Source organism: Lepisma saccharinum, chromosome 5, assembly GCF_977018435.1.
Source record: "Lepisma saccharinum chromosome 5, izLepSacc3.1, whole genome shotgun sequence".
NCBI classification, from domain to species: domain Eukaryota; kingdom Metazoa; phylum Arthropoda; class Insecta; order Zygentoma; family Lepismatidae; genus Lepisma; species Lepisma saccharinum.
In genome coordinates, this window is record NC_139233.1 from 17,112,642 (window position 1) to 17,137,059 (window position 24,418).

Consider the following 24,418-nt stretch of genomic DNA (forward strand, 5'->3'; position numbering starts at 1 on the left):
TTACGTACAAGGGTCGTTCAAGGTTGACCGAGACTTTTATTTCTGCAGAGGAAATAGGTAACAGAAGAAACACCAAACTATGTCAGTTTTTCAAAGTATTTTCCGTGCGCGCCGAGGCACCGTTGCCATCGTTCTGGCAGCTCCCGAATTCCTTTGTCGTAGAAAGAACTTGGTTGTTGTCGTAGCCACTGGAGGACATCGCTCCGCAGTGCTTCGTCTGTCGTGAATTTCTTCCCTCCCAGATGGTCTTTAAGGGGTGCAAACAAATTATAATCACTGGGGGCTAAATCCGGACTGTATGGGGGATGGGGCAGAACTTCCCAGCGCATGTCGGCCAGAGTTGTTGTTGTCACATTGGCCGTGTGAGGGCGGGCATTGTCATGGAGAAGAATGACATTTCCAGACAACATCCCAGATCTTTTCTTGCGAATGGACTTTCGTACAGCACCACTCAACAATGTGGAGTAATACTGGGCATTAATCATGCTCCCTTTGTCCAGAAAATCCACATGGATAACGCCCTTCATGTCCCAGAAGACACTTGCCATGATCTTTCCAGCGGACGGCTGCGTTTTGCTTTTCTTGGGGGGCGGGGAACCTTTATGCCGCCACTCCATGCTGCGTCTTTTGGTCTCTGGGGTTGAATTGTGCTACCATGTTTCATCACACGTGATGATGGATTGCAACAATTCATCAACTTCTGCTCGAAACCGATTCAGAAGCTGTTCACAGACCGTCCTGCGTGTCCACTTCTGATCGAATGTCAGCTGGCGGGGAACCCACCTTGCACAGATTTTGCGGAAGCGTAAGTGGTCGTGAATGATTGTCTCAACACTCCCGACACTGATATTCACATCGGCAGCAATATCCCGCATTGTTACTCGCCGGTTCTTAAGAATCATTTGCTCAACACGTGCGATATTCACTGGTGTGACTGCAGTGGGGCGAATGTGTCCATGCACTTCATTTGTCACCAGCTCCCGTCCTTCGCGAAACTGCTCACACCATTCGTACACTCTTGTCGTTTGTTCACTATACTGTGCTTGGAATCGTCTGAAAATCTCAGCTGGTTTCACTTTCTCCTTCACGAGAAATTTGATTACACACCGCTGCTCCACAGCCACAGACACACTGCTTGCCGCCATGTTCGCTGCAACTGCTGCGCATGCGCGAAATACGTCATGCCGGGCGCTAGTTACTCGCGAAGGAATACATTACGTCACCCGCACGTTTCATCATGATCCGGCTATTCATCGATTTTTTACGTACGAAAATCCCGGTCAACCTTGAAAGACCCTTGTACACTAGATAGTCACGACGCGTGGGTACTTTAGCAGTCTGTTACTTTCTAGGCCATCTTGAATAACAAAAGAGGCCGAAAGAGCACAAGTCAAATTCTGCACGTAAAATCTACTATCTTGATTATGCCATTGTCGTTTGATACGTCAATGCAAGTAGAACAATATACTTAGACCTATCACTTATTCCAAAAAAAACAACAAAAAAAAAACAAAAAAAAAAACTGCACAAATAAATTAAAGAAAGTTACATAAGATAACATTCCGATAATGTATTTTCCATTGTTGCAGATTTTAAAATGTTCGCAAGTTATCACATGGTGTTAAAGTACATATATCTATATAAGTGTGCGTTAAAGGAATTATCATCTGCAAATTAGCTTGACTATCTCAGCATCATGATATCGAAATTTACATTGGTTCTACTTCTTCAAGGTAACGTTGTTATTTTATCCTCATATCTGTTCCAAGGAAACCCAAGTTACTTTCAGTATTCCTTAACAGTAACCGTATATTTGATTTCACACTCAAACTTATTACTATTATCGAAAAGTCGTATGAAACAAAAAAATTAGCAAACGTGCCAAATGAAAACTTTTGTATACAGACGTTTCTCATAACATACCAACCACTGCAATGCATGGGTACATAGAAACAACCTATTTTCCTACTTGAACTAGGAGATTTGTCCGAATTTAAATTTACTAACAAGTGTTGAATATGAAATAAAAAATTACATCCTGATTTTATCATAATTTTCAAAGTAAACCATGTGCTTCCTTGGTTAAAACCAACAGTGTCTATTGGAAGTTGGCCTTATCCATTATATGCTCTAATCGTATCATGATAAACTTTACATTTATATTTTGCATTTATATATTTTTGCAGGCATTCTACTCGCAACTGCTTGCTTGAACCCGAATGGTAAGTATTTTTTAACAGTCTTTCATTTTAGGAGATGTTAAGTAGGTTAATGAAAGAGTGAAAAAAATTGAAGTTTTCAGGAGAAGGGAATACATTTCTTTCTATGCATATCATGTTCCACAAGTGTCCGGTAAAATTCTGGAGAGTCTTCCACAGGTTGCAGCATTTGAGTGATAACCTCATATAAAAAATACGGTAAATTGTACTATTTATTATATTTTAAAATGTTCATTTTACGTAGATGAACACATATTTGAAGCATCCTCCGTAAACCTATTTCAAAGTGACGATGGTAGGGTTTGTAATTATGACAAGATTGTTTGGCGATTGTTGCTGTGAAGCTTTGTTTCCCTGACATCTATTGGTATTGGCTGGGTCATTGGTCTTCTTACAATTTGAATTGTACGACCCCAGCGCGTGCGTTTCTGTGCAAATTTTGTGATAAGATATAGTGGTTGGTGTAATTTTATATTCGTTACATTAAGTGGGAATCTCAGACCCTCGAACAGATCTCGAAAGAGAAGGGATCTACATAAAAAGTCAAATGCAGGCATGAACAATGGGTAAAAAAAAGTCAGCGCCACTATAATTTCTGCGCACGTCGTTGATTAACAAGGGCTTGCAATTGACGATTGTAATTTACTTGATTTTGATGTTACCAGAGTTGTTTTATAACAAGAGAATAACACATCGTTCGTTGTTCATCAATATTATCATCATCTGTCACTCATTACTTTTGTGAAGATTTTGGATATGCATTCTGGCTTTCTAAGACTCTTATTTTTATATATATATTGAATTTGCTGGGAATATTGTTATTTTGGCTTTCGTTTAGCTAAGACTCACAAGACTACATATAGTTAGGTAGATATGTATATACATAGCTTCCTTAGTGTACCTGTCTTAGATATTCCTTTAGATTTAAAATGTTCCTTCATTATTTCCAGTGGCGTAGCATGGGCATTTCGGGCGGGAACGCCAAGTCCGAAGGAAGGGTCGGCCCTTTTTTGCTTAATAATTTACTTATGGTATTAGACGCCACAGGTATTATTTATTTGTCTGAAGTCAGCTGGGTTTTCATCATACATGCATATTTTAGCTGGAAAATGAGATGCTTGCTTCACTATGCAACAAATGTTTTGAACTCTGGTGTTTTATACTTTTCGGTATGGCGCAAGTCATTCGAAAACCTACCTGAATCACAAGCGCCTTTGAACGACAGTAGACGTCATTGTTGTGGATGATCCAACTACTGATTGATTTGGTTTATTTTACTTCGCTTTTCTACCACTTTTGGTTAATCGCGAATATTAATATGAGTGATGATTTTTATGAAGTTGATGAAAGGACACTCATAAAGAATACCCGTGCTAATGCCAGGATTCGAACCAGGGACCTCTGTCGTCTTGGCGCTCTGTGAAAAACACTCTGACACGGAGGTGGGTGGATGATCCAACTATCGTACACTCTACTGACGTAACAGTGCCGATTAGTAATTCAGACCACTGTTTATTGCATCTTGGAATGGTGATAAACATTTTAAAATAATTTTGTCCACAGACCATTCGATGTTAAGAGTTTTCAAATGAATGCTAAACATTTCCATTGACATAATATTAAGCAGTTAGATACTAACGAAAAAATAATAATAATAAAAAAAGAATAGTTTTGCGAGTTAAGTGGTAAAGCAGAAACGAGGACTTCACCAACTTATTTGACAAAAACTTTGTTGATCTTTTAGTTTTAAATACACATCGCTGTTCGTGCGATAAATTATACAATGCAATGGTCATTAAGAAATGGTATATTTGAGTTTGGTAAAGTTACGTCAGTCAATATTGCGTATTGTAGCATCACACAGCACGAGTGGCACAAGCGCGAAGAACCGGGTAGGAATTCTACCGCTGTCGTCTGCTTCAGAAGGCAGGAAGGGTCACATGAACCAATCACGTAGCCCTCTACTCCATACGTAGACGTACGAGAGAGCATTTGCGGGCGTGCTGTAGAGATCCAAGCCTGTCCAAGTTTTCCCTCCAGAAAGACAGCAAGGAATATAGAGTTCTTAAAGCCGAACCTGCCCGGCGTCCAGGCAGGAAAGGCATTGAAAAAAAATAAATGCTGGAACGAGTGTTGTTAGTGGAGCGTTGCAAGCGGATCGGGAAAAATAGCATTTATAATACCATGAAGGTCAAACATATATGAAATTAGTCAAGATTTACTTTATATTTACAGCATTTACGTATTTTTGAAATTTTAAATCAGGGAACGCCGGGCGTATGGGCGTACTATAACGCTACGCCACTGATTATTTCATCTAATCAACTCAGACAATACACAACCACCTCACGCAGTCACACAAGCCATAAAGTCGAAATATCTGACAATAGCTTAAATTGCATTTGAATACAGTGAGCTTGCTTAAAGAAAGTAGGTAGTAGTTGAAATTTACAAGAAACATTGCCAACAATTGTGTTACTTCTAAATACTTTCTATGCTCGTAAGCATTCCCCTAACACTTGAATGATTTCAAATCTATTATTACAGTGTCAACAAAAAAAGAGTATAAAAGTTACATAAAATAACGGTGTTGTAATTCTGATTTGCAAGCATGCAGCACCCGAGTTTCCACTACGTCAGGGTGGCCACTCTGGGATCATGATAAAATTCAAGTATAATTCCCGGATTTCAAGGCGAACTTTTCAAAAATTCAAGTGTACAAGCTGATGTTTTCTCCATTTCAACCTTATGAGCCTCTCACCACACACATATAATTAAACGGTAAATATATAATTTAATTTAAGGTGCGAAGTTTACATTTGCCACTTCTCATACTCAAACTCGAAATGCACTTACAGACAAAAGTCACAAATTCCGGGATATACAAAAAATCTACCAAAAACTGTTGAGCTGACAGACGGAAGAATGTAAGAATTTTTGAAGATGATTAGTTAAATTTGAGTTTGAAATTCTCTTACATTTAACGGCTCCGTGTCGAAATCTTACACCCTCGATTTCGCAGGTGATTTTTTTTATGAAGATTATGTGCTGCTAATTGTGAATAATAAAATTCTGGAACGCGGAAATAAGTATTTACGACTGTACAGCCGTTTGAAATTGCGAGGTGGTTGCTGTGTTCAAATTTCCCACCGATTCCGGGCTCCGCCCCTGGGGTAATTAACTTACCGCCTCCTACCGCTACCGCGGCCCCGCCTTTCTATATAGAGTCCTTTTTGAAGGTATGTTAGAAACTGGTCGGAGCCACCTGCCCCCAATAAGCCCTATTTTACGCACTGACACATTTAGACACCAAAGAAATAAGGCTGAAATTAAACCTCAAAAGGTAACTTACCTCTTTACCTCAAGTGCAGGATGAATTGCGGGTCGAAGTTAATTCGAAAGTCCAAAAGAGAAGTAAGTCGTATGTCAGAAGTCTTTGTTGTCCTTTTCCACAGAATACTACCCTCCCCTTTCCGTACCATCATACAAATGAGAAGTTCCAAATTATCCCATTCCACTCCCCTTTTCTGGCCTTCAGATGTGAAAAGAAATGTCCACGATGTTTCACAAGATAACGTTGTCACACAAATCAATCCCAATGTCTGCAATCTCCAACCCGCCAATACGTAATACAAATAACATATCGCAAATTATCCCATTGCACAAGTCAATCATAAGAAGTGAAAGAAAATGTGTAGACGTGCGCTTGTGACATGAATTGGGTATCCATTATGGAAGCCCCGAAAAGCCGTATACACGCTACGTACGTAAGGACCTTCAATATCAAAAAACCTAAGTTTCGTAGTTGTAGAGGTAAAAAAAAATACCTACCGCGCTATTAAGAAACACCCTTTGTTACAAGAAACTTATTTATTTCACGAAAATATTTGAAATGTTTGCGAAATCCAGGGTGTAAGATATCGGCATGGAGCCCTGTCGGATAGATTGTTATGGAAAAAACACTAACGAAGTAAACGGATTGAAAGAATTCTGTTTTATTTTCCGCGCAGCTTTCTCTTCCTTCCTCGATAGAAATAAATGCTAAACAGTGAAAAACTTGCCTCGGGGCTTTAATATGTATAATGTTGAATTGTTGTTTTAAGTCCACTTCATGCACAGAAAGGCTAATTGGGACTGGACCTACAGTTTAAAGTGGGATCCGAACCACTGTGCCATGCGCCTCCGCCGGGTGTCGAACCCGGGACCCCTTGATTACAAGGCGATGACGGTACCACTAAGTCATCAATATGTATACGTTCAATGGGATTTGGATTAATAAAAGTTGAAATTTTTCACGTCTACGGAGAAAAATTCATGCAGAATTCCAGAAATTCAAGAACTTCCCTGTAAGTAGCCGCCCTGTATGTCCTACGCACGTCTCACCACATACCTTTGCTGCGTTTGAAGCAGTTACATGGGATTTTTCGGACAAGGAATCTGTATTAGCTTATTTAAGTGGATCGTGTTTGACACGAAATTAACCAAGATATACCCCTTATTTCAGCGCATTTCAGGAGAGAATATGCCTACGCATTAGACGATGGAGACACAACGACGTCAGAGGAACCATCAACTACAACGACGCCTCCTCGTAAGTATAGTGTAATTATATTTTTATTACTGGCTGTACCAAATGATACAGCCAATCTCAGCCTCCATGGTGCAATTCTTAGAGTAGCGCACTGCAAAACCAGAGGACGTAAATTCTAGTCAAGAAATTGGAGCTTCTGCTATACTTCAGGCCTTCCTGCTTCCGCTGTTCCGTGTATTCTTGAGAATAGGAAGAGGTACACTTATTGGTTGCTGTAGCACTCATAGCGTGTAATTGCACTATACTCGATCTACACAGTTTCATAGCCTTCGCTAAGTGAATAGCAGACCCAATTAATGGAGTTTAGAGTTTTGTGTTACTTTGGTGGTAGTACCACAGGGCAGTAGTTTAGTAGTAGTAGATTTTGATCGAGAATTTTAATAAAACCTGTAATATGAACTTACCTTTCCGGGACAACCAGTTCAGAGTAAACATTTTATTTCGACCTCAGCCATGAGCTTTTTTTTCTTGTCTTGATTTCCAAACAAACTAGTTTTAGACTATAAGTGAATTTCCTCAATATTATGTTTACTCTAAGATCGTTTCTGTACTACAGATACATTACTGGTGGAGGTATATAGTGATACGGGCACCTGAAAGCCCAGTCACGATTAGCCTTTGTACATATAGTGGACTTATTAGTCATGTATTATTTGGACGTTTTACATTTCATGATTGGGTCTTAGGTATTTGTTCATTTTTTTGGAACAAGGAACAGGAGTATATTTTATTTACTATAGGCTATTTTGGATTACCGCCTTATGCATAACAATTATGGGAGTACAAATGTGAAAATTCTCTAACGTTTCTCTTCTTTTCTCTTGCAGCCACGCCAATTCCATGGTTCACTGTAAGTATTCCCATCTTGCATATACTGTTAATCCTTTTACATGAAATATTACAGACGTGTGCCATATTATCCGTACAATATATTTATATAAAACGAATTAGATACACTAGAACACTTCCACATTTTGGAGAAAATATCAACAGTAATTAACTAACTTCCTAAACCCGACATAAGGTTCATTGCTGCAGCAAAACAAGTCTCTCATGTGTCCCTATATCCTAGACAAGATCATTCCCATCTTAACCACACTTGCCAGTTTTCTTCAGATCAATATCTTTACCACCTTCGTCTTGTCTTTATCTGGACCCTTCAGCCAGTTTCACATAGAACTTACTTCATTCCTTAATATCGAGGACGGAATATCTGCCTGAAACTTCCATATACGAGGGGGTTTTGATAAGTTTCCGTCCTCGGAAAGAAATAATGGCGTCAGTGGTAAATAAATGTAATTTTATACAACATAGTTCCCTTTCAGGTTGACACACTTGGCACAACATTCCTGCAGCAATTCTAACCCATGTCAATAGAAGGTTATATATTGGTCTGCAAACTCTACCGATGAAGTAACGTCACTGGTGTCCCTAAATTCAGTACCTTTGAGGTGCATTTTGAGTTTGGGGAAAATATAATAGTCTGAGGGAGCCACATTGGGGGGATAAGGGGGATGGTCAATGAGTTCATACTTTAAATCACGAAGTTTCTGTATTGTGATGCCTGCCTTGTGGAAAAGATCATTGTCTTGAAGGAAGAGGATGACTTTTGACAGTTTCCGTGCCTCTTATCCTTCAAACATGAATGTAGTTTATACAACAGGACCACATAATGTTCAACATTCAAGGGTGTAGTTTTCCAGATATCCCATAATATTACACCCATTACTTTTCCTCCAGATTTCTGTCGGCGAGATCTATTGGGCCGTGGTGATCCACTATGGCACCACTGCATGGATTGATATTTTGTCTCAGGATCATACATGCAATGGAGTTTCATCCACTGTCAATACTCGTTCATTAACACTGGCTGCACCACGTGAAAAACGGTCCAACAGTGTCTTAGCACTGTTACTTCGTTTCCGCTTGTGATCAGCTGTCAAGAGTTTCGGCACCCACTTGGCAGAAAGTATTTTCATCTCCAATTCTTCATGCAAAATATAATGCACCCGCTCTAAACTGATGCCTAGGGTGTCTGCTAGCCTATACATTGAAGACCAATCATCCTGTCTCCAAGTATCAGGTCGTTACACTATCAACAATTTCCTCAGTCACTACTGTTCTGGGTCTTCCTGGTCTTTCCTCACCTGTGGTTGTTCTCCCCCATCCTGAAATCCGCCACCCACGATTTCCCTGTGCTGTATGAAGTACAGTCATTGGGCATTGTTTGTGTAAACTCCCATGTTCTTCGAGAAGAGGTACCTACTTGATGACAGCTCTCTTCTCCAATTTGGAAAACTGTACACTCTGCGTTACCATGGTCACTTTAAGCTTGGAATGTAAGTATTACTAGCAATATCTGTCTCAAATTTTGCACATGTTCTGAAACATTGACTCACAACATATCAAAAGGATTTTCATCTATTCCGATACTTTCTCTGTCAGGCCGGAAACTTATCAAAAACCCCTCGTATATTTTTTGCATTCTTAGTTCAGGATGGTAGTAGGAGGGATCTAGCATGATTCCTAAAATCGCAGCCTTAATAATATCGACAACAAAAACACGACGTTTCACTTCACAAATTTAGATACTAATAATAACTGTTGAAAAAAGTGGAAAATAATGTTTTCACCAACAAAGCTTAGAAGAATAGCATTGTTGAAAAATGCAGAATACATAGCTTGAAGCTGTGAATGTGAGTAAATATACAACACATTTTATTTCAAGCTGATATATCACTTTATGGACATGCTCTATATATACGTAGCATCACATATTACATCTCGTAATATATAACTTCTCTGTACGAAGTTGGTACTTATTCTGCAACATGAACGAGTCGAATAAACCAAATAAGCCTCGTTGATTGATTGATTGATTGATTAGGTATTTAAGCCCACTTTATGCACAGTAAGGCTAATCGGGACTGGACCTGCAGTTTAAAGTGGTATAAGAACCACTATGTGTCTCCACCGGGAATCGAACCCGGGACCCCTTGATTACAAGGCGACGACCCTACCACTGCGCCATCGAGGAGACCCAAAAATAAGCCTCGAATTCAAAATACGAGAACATTAGGTTTGTTTACGTTATATTCCACTGATTTCTCTTTGGTCATAAAATACTTATTGAGAGTTTTACTTCGAAAGTCGTGCAGAATTTGTAAGTCGTAATTGAGAAGAAATCACCATATATCATAATGACGCTATATATTTATTTCCTGCACTGGTATACATACACAGCATACTTTATATATTACAGCATTACATATGTATGGTCAATTCAAAATATCCGCATGTGATTGTGAGAATAAAATATCAATACAATAGGAAAATTATACATGTTGACTATTTAAATAAAACTATAATAACTCAATTAATAGATTCTTCAATCAATATAGAAAACACCGTGTCTATGAAAAGCTAACTAAAGAAACAGTCGAATATCTGGTGGTGATCATCAGTTCTGATTGATAGTTGAACGAGCTTCAGGATCGTTTTTAAGGACGTTTTCTACTTCTTTCCTGATGTAAGGACAAGAAAGTTCTCACACGATCCTGAAGTGAGGAAGGTAGAGGTTTGTCCTGATTCACGACTGAACTAAGTACATCCTACAGGAATGAAACCAAGTCTCTCCTAATTGGTAAATCTTATTACGATCCCGTTGCCATCTAGTAGTATAATTTGTAAATAAGCAAAATGGTTGACTAGCGTTATTTACGAGTGATATTTATGAACATGTTTCTCTTGCAGTGTCCGGAAATTAATGGGTATTTTCCTCACCCCTATGATTGCTCGAAGTTCATAATGTGTGTGAATGATAACCCATGGCTTCAGCAATGTCCCGCAAATCTTCATTATGACCAAGATGAGTGCATCTGCAAGACTCCACAGACAGCTAAATGTACGTCGTCGACGACTGCAGTTCCCCAGCTCTACGTCTCAGAAGCGAGCTAATGCCAAAGAAACTAAGGTTGACACAGTGACGAAAGTGTTATCTAACCGAACTACGCTCTAGACTTTTCCTTACGTATTTTTACGAAATAACGGCAAAGGAATTAAAAAGTGTTATGTGATTTATGTAATTATTTCATTCATTTATTTATCTTCCCACACACTCCTGCACACACGTGTGCACAGGGACACACTCTTTCCAAACACCTCCTATATTTGACGTAGGTGTCTACAGCGCTGCTAGTTTGATTTTTTATATTTAGCTTATATTTTTCTGCCATTTTTGGGGATGAATGATGGTATGATGAAATTGATGAAAGGACATTTACAATGACATCCCCAGGCCGGGATTCAAACCCGAGACCCCTGGCATCTCAACGCTCTGTGCTAACCCTCCGTCACGGAGGTCGTTTGCGGTCATACGCGTTTACACCTCTACGTCAAATAAGTACTTGGTCAGAGTATTATAATATCTTGGAATATTCAGTAATATGTCTGAATAGGAGATAAGGTAGGGCTAAAACCACATGTAAAAGTAAGATATCCCCCACCTGAACATTGCAACATGCCATGGGAGCATGTGGGGCGAGGGGATGTGAAGGTAAGGCTCCACACATTTACTATGTCAGCCATTTGTTTAAGTGATATGATCAGTACCACGCTCCAGTCGCTTTTACCTTGCAAGGTTGACCTGGATACCCACTTAGTGGAGGTTGGGTGAACCCCATAACCGCTCCATGCAGGGACACACGCAAACACATATCAACATCCAGCCGACCCCCGTGATGGTGTGGTTAGCACAGCGCGCTACAACGCCAGGGATCTCGATTCGAATTCCGGCCTGGACATGAGTGCTCCTTGTGAGTATCCCTTCATGAATTTCATCGTATCATCACTCATCTTCATCTTCGCGAATAGCCAAAAGTGGCAGCAAAGCGAATAAATCAAAATAAACCAAATCAGTCAATCAAGTTCTACTATATTTTGTTAAAATATTTGTTTTCCGGTTTACCTTAACCATTGTTGTTACCGATTGGTATAAGGTAAGAATCATAACTCTGTTGCTTTACCACAATAACAGCAGGCAACGCGAGTGCATTTTCAAAAGTTCCCGTGACATGTTGCGGGAAGGCAACAGGTATTCATAATGTCGTACAGTAATTGTCGAGTTTCTGTTAACATGTTTATACACAATGATAGTTAAACTGAGTTTAGAATAAAGATACTAATTTGATTGCAGTTTCTTGAATTGGCATTATTCTTTGAAAAGGTTCGGTGTGTGTAGATGGGCAGATACACAGATAAATATACATATTCATGTGCACACAAGGTTACCTAATGAAAATTGATTTTGTGCGTCGTTTTATCTTTAGAACATTCTAACCTCTAGGTTGGAGACTGTTTCATATTCTCAATCAATGCCAATTACATGAGTGGCCAAATAGTTCAAGAATATAACCAGTAACCTACTGTATTCGATACCTCCAACTTTTAGTGATTAATTCACACAGAAGAGATCCCAAACATAACACATAGCCACACAACAGCATGTAGAATGCACTTTGAATATGTCTTAATGATATGTTAATCTCCATCTCTGGATCACAAAATTTCTGACAAGTACTTTTGAAGCGTAGATCAAACAGGGAATCGCTGAACCACTTTTCAAAAAGACCACCTTCCAACGCTCGGTTGATGAGTGCATTAAACTGCGACACATAAGGGCTACCTTTCTGAACTCCAAATCCAACCAATAGCAATCCGTAAGTTTCTTCTACAAAATGATAAGGTTGAATACATCCCGGACAGGAATACAGTCTAGGGGCTTGGTATTGTAAGTATAACTTTGAGTGTAGAACTGAGGAAGTAGCACTTCCTATAGCAATTCTCACGCATTGCTCCAAGTCATTGTTGAGACGAAATTTCTTTTGAAGTTTCTGAATCCTCTCGGTAGGGCTATTTTCTAACAATGAGTACATTCCATCGTCGCTTATTATGCCCAAGGTGGACATTACAAGCTCATCAATGCTCTTTATGTCTCGAAAGTAATGTGGAGTGGTAAGAACACTAACCAATCGTCCTTGGTACATTGAGGTGATCACCATGGTACACATTACCCAGGAAATGAAAACAAGCCTTGTTGGATGAGTAAGTGGGAGTTTAACTGATATTTGCAAAAGAGCAGCAAGTAATTTCAAAAAATCAATAACTTTCTTGCGTTCCAATACAACTTTCTCGATGTGCTGAACAACAAATGTTCCCAGACATGAAAGTCCGATCCCTGCGAAGACTCCCAACCAACTTTCAATCCGAAGAGGAAGGAACAAAGACAACCAATGTGGAAGACGTTTCGCCTTGGGTACTAGAAAAACAAAATCGTCAACGCTAACTTCAGTTGTGAACCCTGTGGATTGAAACCTTTCAGGGTGCATAATGAGTCCTGGAAGAACAACGTCGACTTTACCCGTGACGACGTCGCCCATCAGATGGGTCCAGGTGCCGTTCGATAGTTTCCTACCGCCACCAACAGCCTTATATTCAATTATTCTGTTCTCAGTAAAGTTCATGTACTCCTTTATGCATTCAAACATAATGCCCTGGGATCCTTCATACCTGAATCTTCCATCTTGATCCTTTACTAACGCAAAGAATGGATGAAAATCGTCTGTTATAACAGCGGTTAAAATAGGGTATCGATATAGATTTGCGAAGTCAACCAGATGAAACTTCGTTAACTGGCAGTTACCTTCTATGTGTGCGCCTCCAGTGCAAAGCTGAGTATGTACAATGTCAACAAATGGATTATATGAGCTGATACAGAAACCACAAGAGTTTGTGTCACTTCCTGAACAATACACTAATGAAAAAATGAAGACATTCACAATGTTTAGTTTCCACAAGCTCTGAACCATGTGATGTATATCGACTTCAAGTGCAGAAAAAGTAGCGACTATATAGACTCTATTACCACCAGTTTTCCTGGAACAGATGGTTCTTTTTATGTTGATTAATGTAAAATTCCATTGCGTTCTTTTGTCAAGTATTAAAATAATAAACTTCGGAAATTGTAGGTCGTGACTGCTCTCTTCCCATAACTCGTTTTGTACTATAACTGGGTTTAATAACTTCGTATGTACACTGTCCAAGAGGGATTCAATCAATGTTCCTCCTAAGAAAGAATATATGCAAACATTTGCATCACCATGGATGTTCATAAAACTTATAAGTATTTGTACATAACCGGTTTCCTTTGATTGAGCATAATTAATTGGAAATGATGAACGTTCGGGAACTAATTGCCCTCTGATCGTAAGAATCCATACAAGGAAGGAAATTGACTGCAACTGCAAGCACAATTTGATGGCCATGGCAGGCGGTAATGAATCTGCAGTAAATATGAAATCGGTATTATTTCCTTTGTTTTCCACTATGTAGCGACTGACATTATGAACATCAATGAAATTATATGTTACAATCAATCGCTTCCTATCATTAAATTGTTGTTTTGGATTTCATAACACAATTGTTAAATTGTTAAAAATTTTCATTTTACACTTTGTATCATGCTGAATTGCAGTCAAAATTGGGTTTCATCTAGTCATTTGCAAATACAAGCACTCCCCGATGGCGTAGTGGTAGCGTCGTTGCCATTAAATCAAGAGATCCCGGGTTCGATACCTGGTGAAGGCACATGGTGGTTCCGATCTCACTTCAAAAACTGTAGGGCCAGTCCCGATTAGCCTAAATGTGAATAAGGTGTACTTAAACTCAAAGGCCTATAAAAACAAAAAAACAACCAAAACTAAGCTTAAAATGTTATAGTCCGCAGGGTAAGTGCCTAATGATTGGCGACTTGTTTATATTTTTTGATATAAGCTAGAGACTTGATAGGATAAGCAAATTATAATCGAGGAGCCAATCGCTATCTGCGTGCTGACGGCCGCGATCTTGAAGAGAGTCCGCCATATTGCATATTGATTTATTATGGCACTATGAGGAGTATTTATGTGAAAACCGTTACCGCTACATGTCAAATAAAAATATGCAATATGGTTGACTCTTTTCATCTAAAATGTTATTATATAATCCTACCAAGTCTATTGCTTTTATCAAAAAGTTTATCAATTTCCCGTTATCGACCGATTAAGGCCATATACCGAAATGCCCCCAAGAAAATTCCCAAAAATTCTGTTGCAGGTTTTCCCGTCATATTCCATAAAAATATTCACCTCCTTCATTAAAATCGTCATAGCATCAAAACTATTAGATTTACGTATGTGATATTTCTTGCAGATCGTACCTATTGAAATCGACTATCATACAAATACTAACACGTTACAGTAGATATATTAATACCAGTTACCAGTCTGTGACTTGAAAATTAAATTTTGTCCTATGAAGGAAATTTTGGGACTTTTTTTGTTATTGCGGGTCAAACGGTAGTTTTCATCGGAAAGAGTTTCAAATAAAATTTGAAGAGTGTATAACATACTTTAGACAGCATATCGCATAATATAGAAAATGTAGCTGGTGGCACGAGTAATTAACCCTCGTTAGAGCCCAGGACTTGTTTTAAACTGCTTAGTTATAGAAGAGAAACATTAGGATTAAACAGTAAGGGAGACCGGGGTGAGTTGAGTATGTTTTTATGTTTAAATTTCTGCAGCTCTTAAAAATTACTATCTACTATTGATGAAATGCTACGAGCAATACCCGAGCAATACCTGTAGTTTCCTTGGCTACTGTAAATTTTAATTACATCATGATGCTAAAACTTGTAAAGTTATTGCTTGTTTTTTCGAAGCGTGTCAGTATTGTCAATTCACCCCGTATATGGGGCGAGTTGACTATATGTGCGCGGTCAGTTGACAATAAGTGTAATTCTACCCCATACATGGTTTGGAATATTTTATTTCAAACAATATACTGCCTTAAAAATTACGGATGACAAAAATGTTTTCAAATGAACAGTATATCATGAGACATAAATGTTCCAAACTTTAAAAAAAAGTTTACAAAAGTTTTTACTGATTTTTTTACCCAGTTTATTTTTATTGTTATATCACAAATAAAAATGCAATATACGTCCTATAATCTAATCTAATATATATTATTACAAGCAATGTGTATATATTATGTGCTAAGATGTTTCTGATGAAACAATTAATTGAAGAACAATTTTCTCAATAGGCCTACAGTATTGTCAACTAGCCCCTTCCTTCCTATTGTCAACTCACCCCGATCGCCATATTGGACTTCCTGGTCATGCCGCTGCTAAACATTGCAGTTTAACAAAGTATCCGAATGTAGTATCGGTACAATTTATAATAGTCTTCTGGATAGCATTAGAATAAACTATGTGTTTCCTTCCTTTGAAAACGTATAAGAATATAGAGTTGAGAAAATTTACTTCGCAAGTAAGAATTGATGTTATTTGTCATGCACTAGAAACTTTGTGAACAAGACATTCAACTTGTTACACTCTGTAAAAAAAATTAGCATCACTGTATTCTTATTACGGATGTTGACAATTTTGAGTTTCGCATGCATGCCTCTTTCCTGCACAACTTGAAATCAATTGATTGAAACATTGGTCTGGTATCACAACATAGTGTGGTCTCATTCTTTTGTTGATTTAGTATTTGGAGTGTCAGCTAGAGGGTGTTGCAATCGGTTACTGCTGCAAGGCTTTGTAATCAATTGTCAGGAATCTGTAAAACGATTGTTAGTAGTGCAACTTGTGACGTGTTTTATGTTGCAACTACATGTTCATTATTGACAGTTTGGATACGTTATCATATTTGTGAAGTGTTCTGGTGGTGTGTAGTGTATTTGAGCGTGTTTTCTCGAAAAAATTGGCAGAAAGTGTGACATTTCACCACGTAAGCAAGGAATGGTTCTTGCTTTGCATATGGATGGTCATTCTCAGAGAGAAATTGGTCGACAACTTCAACTGCATCAATCCACAGTTAGCCGCTGCCTGCAAAAGTAACAAGAACATGGAAAATCATCACTGAGAAGTCACTGTGGCAGAATGAAAAAGACGTCACCTTGACTGGATCGTATGATAAAGGACATGGCACTGAAGAAGAGAGGAATGAGTTCACGCCAAATTGCCCATAAACTTCAAAATAAGGTGGGAGTTAATCTTACTCATGCTACTGTAGTATCCCGACTAAAGAAACAGGGTGTTTCTAAACACGTCCCACGTAAAAAAAAAAACAGACTAACTGACGCACATGCAAAAGCTAGACGTGGGTTTGTCACACGTTATGGCGCATGGAATGATACAGATTCGGAAATGTGATATTTTCTGATGAAAAACGATTTAAATTGCTGGGAAATGACAGCTTAGTTAAATTGTGGATGCGGAAGGGAGAAGAACTTGCAAACTCTTGCAGTTTAGAAAGTCAAAAGTTTTGTGGCAGTGTTAAGATTTGGGCATGTTTCTCTGCAAAAGGGATTGGCAGGATGCATATTTGCACATGAACCGTTAAGGCTGATCAATATCTGGAAATCCTGAATCGGAAAGTTCTACAAACTGCAGGAGATCATTTTTCTGGACAGAATTTGGACTACTTTATTTTTCAAGACGATAATGCAGCCTGTCACCGTGCTCAGGTGGTGAATAACTGGTTTCATGATATGAATATTAAAAAGACTTTGGTGGCCGCCCAACTCTCCAGACATGAATCCTATAGAAAACCTGTGGGCTATTATGTGCAAAAAACTTGGTAATCAGACGTACAGGTCAAAAGAGGAACTTGTGGCAGCAAGTGTACATGTTTGGAATGAAATTGAGGTCGAATATTGTCAAAATCCCATTCATAGCATTCCTCGAAGGTTGGAAGCACTTAGGAAGGCCAGGGGTGGCCACACTAAGTACTAGTGAATGTATTTACTTACTATCATTTCAAATTGACATATCATGATGCATTTAAAACCTTTGTTCAATCTTTTTACTTGTAAAAATTGTCTTTGTGCGAAAACGTTCCACAAGCTATATTTGCAATAATTTTGTTATTAGTTCTGTAAAGTGCATTATGTACGTAACTATGACTTAAATAATAAAAATATATTGTACAGATATAGTGTTTTATATAATTGTTAGGAAAACAAATCGACAAGTCGAATTAAATCAATAAAACAACTGATAATTCACGAGCGAAATGCTGACGACCAAAAATAATGAAGTGATGCTATTTTCTTTTACAGAGTGTAGTTGTGAGTTGATTCTAGAGATGACAAATACTCACAGTAACCTGCAATGTTGCCTACTCTTGACTGGTGGGAATAAAATGGACTTTGTCAACTCGCCCCTATGGGCAACTCCCCCCCGGTCTCCCCTACCGATGAACAATTTTCTGGAGAAAACTGCAAAGAAAAATTTACCACTAGGTAAAATCAAAACTACAGATTTGCCAATACGCCCAATTCGCGTTATATCTTCCTTGAAAATTAAAATAGTACGTAAACTCAAAAGTATAGAGCAACAGATATTTTGATCAATTTTATTATGCTTGCATTAAATGTAGTGAGTAATTATATAACAATCTACTAGAATATGACATGCAATAACCCAGGGTTAAAATGGCGTCAGTTCAGATACAAACATTATTTCTGTAAGTCGTGTGCGTGTCTGTTAAGTTCAGTAAATTCTCCAAAACATATTATTTCCCCCTATGATATCGCCAGTGTGCATCTGTTCGATTTAGATAGTTAAGTTGGGGTTTTAAGTCTACTTTATGCACAGTAAGGCTAATCGGGACTGGACCTACAGCTTAAAGTGGGATCCGAATCACTATAGGCCTCCACCGGGTATCGAAACCGGGACTCCTTGATTACAAGGCGACGACACTACCATTGCGCCATTGGGGAGGCCCTTCGATTTGGATAGGTTCCAAGATGAAAGTAATTTTGAATACACATAATTAAACATTAAAAAATAATAACTGTTATTGAAATGATCACTGTTACTGTATTCTACAAGTTAAGTTTAAAGGCTAAAATTATGTTAATCTAATGGTATAAGTGCATATAGGCTATATTATGAGAAGTCAAATTAATTTCTAGTTCGAAATTTTTCGTAGTTTGTTAATCAATCGTCCAACCCATTTACAAACTAATCGGAAGCACGCTCCCAACTGAAACTAAATGAACGCGCCTTTGTTGATAAAATTTACGAATATTGTATACTTACTCGGAGCAGACATGAAAGTCTGCAAAAGTACTGATCTCTCACCTTTGAGCTGACAAAACCTTACTTCACTTATTTACCGGAATTCAATATTTCGTGGTTGATAAAGAGAATTAGTAAGGGATGTTGTTTAGGTATGAATTACTGGGCTGGTGAATGACAACTGTTTTCGGTATATTTGACCGAGTGAATTATTTGATTTTCTTGGAGCTCATTGCCTTAATGGTCGGTTTCTTATGTACTCTCGACATCATATCGTGCACGATTCGACAGCCTGTCTTGTAATCATATGATAAGGCATTTATTCAGGAAATAATCGAAAGCGAACACACGCTTACACAATGTTGGCGTGATAAATTACCTCTGTCGAGAATAACATTAAAGGTTAGAAACAAATTGTGAGAAAATAGCATTTGGTAAAAGAACATCGCATGGTAATTATTTCCTCCCCTCAAAATCCAAAATATCCCTGACAAGCAAAGGTTAGATTGCGTGAAATGTCCACACTGGTTGTGAAACTGCTACATGTACACTCATTTTCTCAAAGGACCATCACCGTTATTATTGATTAAAATCAGTAATGTATTAATTATTTCAATGAATCAATGAAGGCAGTTCACGAGAACATAGGCGTAACTTGGTAAGGGGAAGAGGGGGACGTGCCCCAAATTTTTAAGATTTATTAAAATTTACAAGCACCTGAGAATAAAGTAATGAGTCATTTTTATGAGTTCGCAAATGTAACAATTAGTAAATTAGTCATGGGCGCTATTTTATGGGATAGAAAATATTTTGATTCTGCCACCTCCCCCCAAAGTAAGGGCTCAAGTTAGATTCTTCACCACATGTACGCCCATGTACAAGAATATGTCATTATGAGTGAAAACACACGACACTTTTCTTGCACTTATTTCAGAACACTTAACTAGTTCTTAACGATACAATTTATCGGAACTGTAAAATATATATGTGTATTTCTTCGATACGTTGTAAAATGTAACGAAGCACTGAATATCGAACATAATATTGGGCACAAAAATGTATGCACCACATAATTCGAGAAAACGTTATAGTCAATTTTTTGATTGACTTTTATAAATTCATTAACTATTTATTTCTTAATATTATAATATAAGAGATATAGTATAGTTCTGGACAAACATGAAGAACGTCTGTCCTTAGCATAGTGAAGGTGCGTCACCAACACATGTTCCTTCGACGTTGGCAATTCTTATAAAGACACCCACGTGGACATGTGATGGCCACGTGACTCTTCACAGCTCGTCAAAATTGTGAGCTAAATAGGATCAGACTTTCTTTAAATTTGTCTATATACATCGGCAACATAATCAGGATTTCATTTCGGAATGGGAATATTGAACCCGGTACTTCACATGCCCTACGGGAAACACCGGTGACACACACACACACACACACACACACACAAACACGCGCACGTGCACGCATACGAACCCTGTACATCTGATCGAAACATATATAGGCTATGTAACTCTTGTAAGTAAATTGTCCTGTCTATACTCGTGTAACCATGCAACCAGTAACTTTAAAGTGTAAAACTTTCATATTACATTTACCGTGCAGAAATGTGCAAGACTGCTTATTTCATCCCTAGTCTCGTCAAGCACTGTAAGAAGTTTGAACGTAGAAGAAATAGCTATTTTCTTATTGAGTAGGATAACGTAATCTATTTTACGGGGTTTAAGAATGTTCGAGTATGGTGCTGACAGTAAACAGTATATAAGCCACAAGAAGTCATCGACCAATGTGAAATGCCCTTTCTGCGTTTTTCCTTTTTGCATAATAAAGGAAACGTAATCAATACTCTACATTCAGCTCAAAACTACACGTGCACGTGTTATCTTTGACAGCATGTTTGACAGTAAGAAATTTGGATTTAGTGCGACACCACTGCCTTCCAGTATCATGTAATGGCTATTGATGGCTACTCAGAAAGACAAAGAAATAAAAAGGTTTATTACACAATAACAGTATTTGTCACATGAAATGTGAAGGACACGTAGGATACTATATCCTAGCATGTCCTACCGGTCTAACAAACAAATTAAACACTCGTCTTCTTCTTTATCTTCCGCTTAAAGAATCATAAACGTCAGTGGTATTTTTGTGTCACATACATTTATCTTCTTTCATCTTCTATTGTCTACTTTCACCAGCAGAACTCAATCCTAACATAACTCTAGAACTAAGACTGTCCCTATAATAAATATCGAAGGGAACTAAATTGTTAATGAACAAGGAAGAATGATCAGCAACTACTAATATAAGAGGGACGGTCATAAAGTTCGTATTAATAACAAGAAGGAAGCGAGCCACGAGTGCGAGCGTTGGTGTTGTACTTGGCTTGGCCCTTCTCCATACACACACTTCTCCCAGCGATGGATCACTTGGACCCTGATTATTGAAGTCAGTAATTTGGGCGTCGAAGAAGCTCAACATCTGAAATCACATGCCTATTGTCCCAGAACACCTTCCATGAAGTGCGGCCTTCAGGTTCGAAAAGAGGAAGAAGTCACTTGGTGCCAGGTCCGGAAAGTAAGGTGCGTGAGGCAGTAGTTCTTAGCCCAAAGTGGCACTGCCTCATGAGCGGAATGGACGGGTGCATTGTCTGTAAGCAGTCGGAACCCTTTCCTCAGCTTTCCACAACACTTCTTCTCTTTGATAACACCTTGTAACTTAATGAGGAGTTCGAGATAATATCTATCGGTAATGGTTTGGCTTTTGCGGGCATAATTAGTCATGAGCACACAGGGGCAGTCCCAGAAAGTCCCAGAAAGCATTGAGCATCAGTTTATCATGACAGCCGCATTCTTGCCTTCTTTGGGGGGCGGTAAATATGTATACTTCCATGACTACTCATTGCTTTCATTTCTGAATCGTATCCAGCATATACATGGTAACGAGCCATTCAAATAAACGAAAGAAGGTATTTTAGTTAAAGATGTAGCACCGTACAAAAACTACAAACAATAATAAATCGATGACGTCCTGATAACCTACCAAACAGTTATATCATTCACACATTAATCCTTGATACTCTCCTGATGCGCAATTGAAACTAAAAAAAAATCATCTTTAATCTTCGCACACTTAAAATAAAACATGAGAGGAATTTAATTGTATGATTAGCAAATCAACGATCATGCTTTCACATCGGCTCTGAATATGTACTGCGTTTCCTTTTCATTTTGGAACACCATGTCACTGAAATAAGATAATACTTATTCAGCAGAATCCTATCCATCATTCTCGCATGGATAGGTTTATCTCCATCAGATAAAATCACCGACGCTTACATTAATAGTTCAAATGGAAAAGAGAATTTTACAAGTTAAGAATTGTTGTGCATGTCAAAGCACGGGAGAGGAGAGACAGATAGATATATATAGATTTGAACTATCAGCATTTTGACTCGTTGACACGCCTCTTGTAGCTTCCATTATAGGGAGGACCAATGGGCAGAAAGATTCTGGACAAACGCGTGAAAATCTGACAAATAGCGGTCGAGCAGTGTTGCCATAGTTCTTCGGTCAGTTATGTCTGTCGCTTGTACTGAGGCATGTTCGTTTTGGTGATTTTAATTGTTTTAAATAACTTTTTGCATTTAACTACTAAAAATGTAATTATTTGAACGGTAGCATTTTGTTCTGTCAAGTTACTTGAGAGAGTATAATGGGTACAGATTTAGGAGGGTACAGTACCACGTTTCAAAAAAATTGTGGTTACACTGTACCCCTGTACCCCCCGTTCCTGCGCCACTGAAGAGTAGCACACATTTTAAAACGATTCCTTTGACCGTCTTCTGTACTAAATGTCTACTTCTCGCATTCGCTTTGAAGTCGCATTATATTTTCGTGCCAATGTCAGGTGGGTCACTTAGAGTGGATTATTACATGTCAGATGTCACGTACAGTTATTTCTACAGGTTTAGAAACATACGTTACAAGTCAATAAGCCAGCTCTAAAGCTAAATTGTTAATGTTACTTCCAGAAAGCAACATACTATTCTTCAGAACATACAGCATTTTTTTCTTCAAGTTATACGGAAACTCAAACACCAAATGAACTATTCAACTGACACGTAACTTTACGCTTGACGTTCGCTAAAAGTTTTAAGACATTTTAGGATCGTTCTGAATAACGCTTATCCTTGGACCAGTACATGGTAATTATGAACAAGAGCGTTTAATTTGCGAAAGTTCATGTTTGTCTTAGGAAGACAGATGACTAGTTAGATTTTCTGTTTCGGAACATTCTAATTGGTAGCGGGGAAATATTTTTATATTTTTTTATATTGTAAGCTATATATCTATCTGCAAAAGACCAAATGGATATTAAGTTTGTGTGTTACGTACTGGTTGCTTTCTGCTGTGGGTGAAGAGTTATAGCAAAATGGCTGAACACACTGCCATGAGGGACATGCTAATCTTGAATTTTAAGTTATTACGTTATTCAGGTCACTGGATGATTGAGGAGCCTCGAAATGTATGGTTTACGAAGAGGAAATTTTTGTTGACGATGTATAGAAGTGTGATCAGAGTGTTTTCTGATTGTCACAGCATCACAACAGCTATAGAGTTTGTGCTCAATATCACGGACATCGATAAAGCAACAAGAAACGTTGTAGTTGTTCTGTACAACACTAATTCTTTCTGCAAAATGTCTTACTACGCTTTCAGAAGGGATACATTTGAAGATCTTGAAGAAACTTGGAACATAGAGTTCAAAAGGGATTCTAACTTTGAAGAGTTTCGTCAGTCCAGAGAGGAATTGATTGAAGTTTCACGAAAGTATAGTAAAGCATTGTCGCTTATGATAACAATTTCTGCAGTTTCTTTGGTGTTCAAGTGGTGCTTCTTTCCGCTAACCGTTACCCAGCCACCGCCGGACTGGAAACCTGAAATCATTGGCAACGATACCAGTGGTGCCGTCTTTAGGGTACTTCCTGCAGACGCTTGGTTTCCTTTCAATGCTCTGCGTAGCCCAGCATATGAAATTATGACCTTCTGCCAGACAGTTGGTGCCACTTACATAGCCTTTCAGGGCGGAACTTTTGACGCTTATTTCATTGGAGTACTTATATACATAGTTGCCATGATGAAACATCTACGATGGGCACTTGGAAAGCTTGTAGATCTGAGCTTGGAAGCGGATGAAAACAATGAGAGTTCTTCAGCATCAATTGACGAAGAAAATAATCAACTTGCAAGAAATAAGAACCAGAAAGTTGATGATGCTATTGTGTACTGTGTCCAGCTGCATCAGGTTATTACAAGGTAAAAAATGGTTGATTAACTCTTGCCAAATGTATAGTGTCATACTAGTGTAGAAATTGCATTTACCTTGAATTTACACTAAGTTTTTTTTTTAATAAAACCATCAGACAATTATTCGAAGTTAAAATGGAGAGACTGCATA

At 38.3% G+C, this 24,418-nt stretch overlaps 2 protein-coding genes across 2 annotated transcripts; both read left to right on the forward strand.

Moving 5' to 3' along the window:
- Positions 1-1,637: 1,637 nt before the first annotated feature.
- On the forward strand, positions 1,638-10,962 carry LOC145988231 (uncharacterized). The gene is made up of 5 exons (XM_083123079.1): positions 1,638-1,733; positions 2,187-2,222; positions 6,724-6,810; positions 7,638-7,660; positions 10,564-10,962. The coding sequence occupies exons 1-5, from the start codon at positions 1,697-1,699 to the stop codon at positions 10,765-10,767; spliced, it is 387 nt and encodes a 128-aa protein (XP_082979205.1). The 5' UTR covers positions 1,638-1,696; the 3' UTR covers positions 10,768-10,962.
- Positions 10,963-23,518: 12,556 nt separating this feature from the next.
- LOC145987584 (odorant receptor coreceptor-like) lies at positions 23,519-24,280 on the forward strand. The gene has a single exon (XM_083121932.1). The coding sequence runs from the start codon at positions 23,519-23,521 to the stop codon at positions 24,278-24,280; it is 762 nt and encodes a 253-aa protein (XP_082978058.1).
- Positions 24,281-24,418: the final 138 nt, after the last annotated feature.

Coding starts and splice junctions, on each gene's coding strand:
- LOC145987584 (XM_083121932.1), top strand. CDS start 23,519: ATGTATAGAAGTGTGATCAGAGTGTTTTCTGATTGTCACAGCATCACA.
- LOC145988231 (XM_083123079.1), top strand. CDS start 1,697: ATGATATCGAAATTTACATTGGTTCTACTTCTTCAAG. Junction 1,734..2,186: donor ATTGGTTCTACTTCTTCAAG/GTAACGTTGTTA, acceptor ATATTTTTGCAG/GCATTCTACTCGCAACTGCT. Junction 2,223..6,723: donor TGCTTGCTTGAACCCGAATG/GTAAGTATTTTT, acceptor CCCTTATTTCAG/CGCATTTCAGGAGAGAATAT.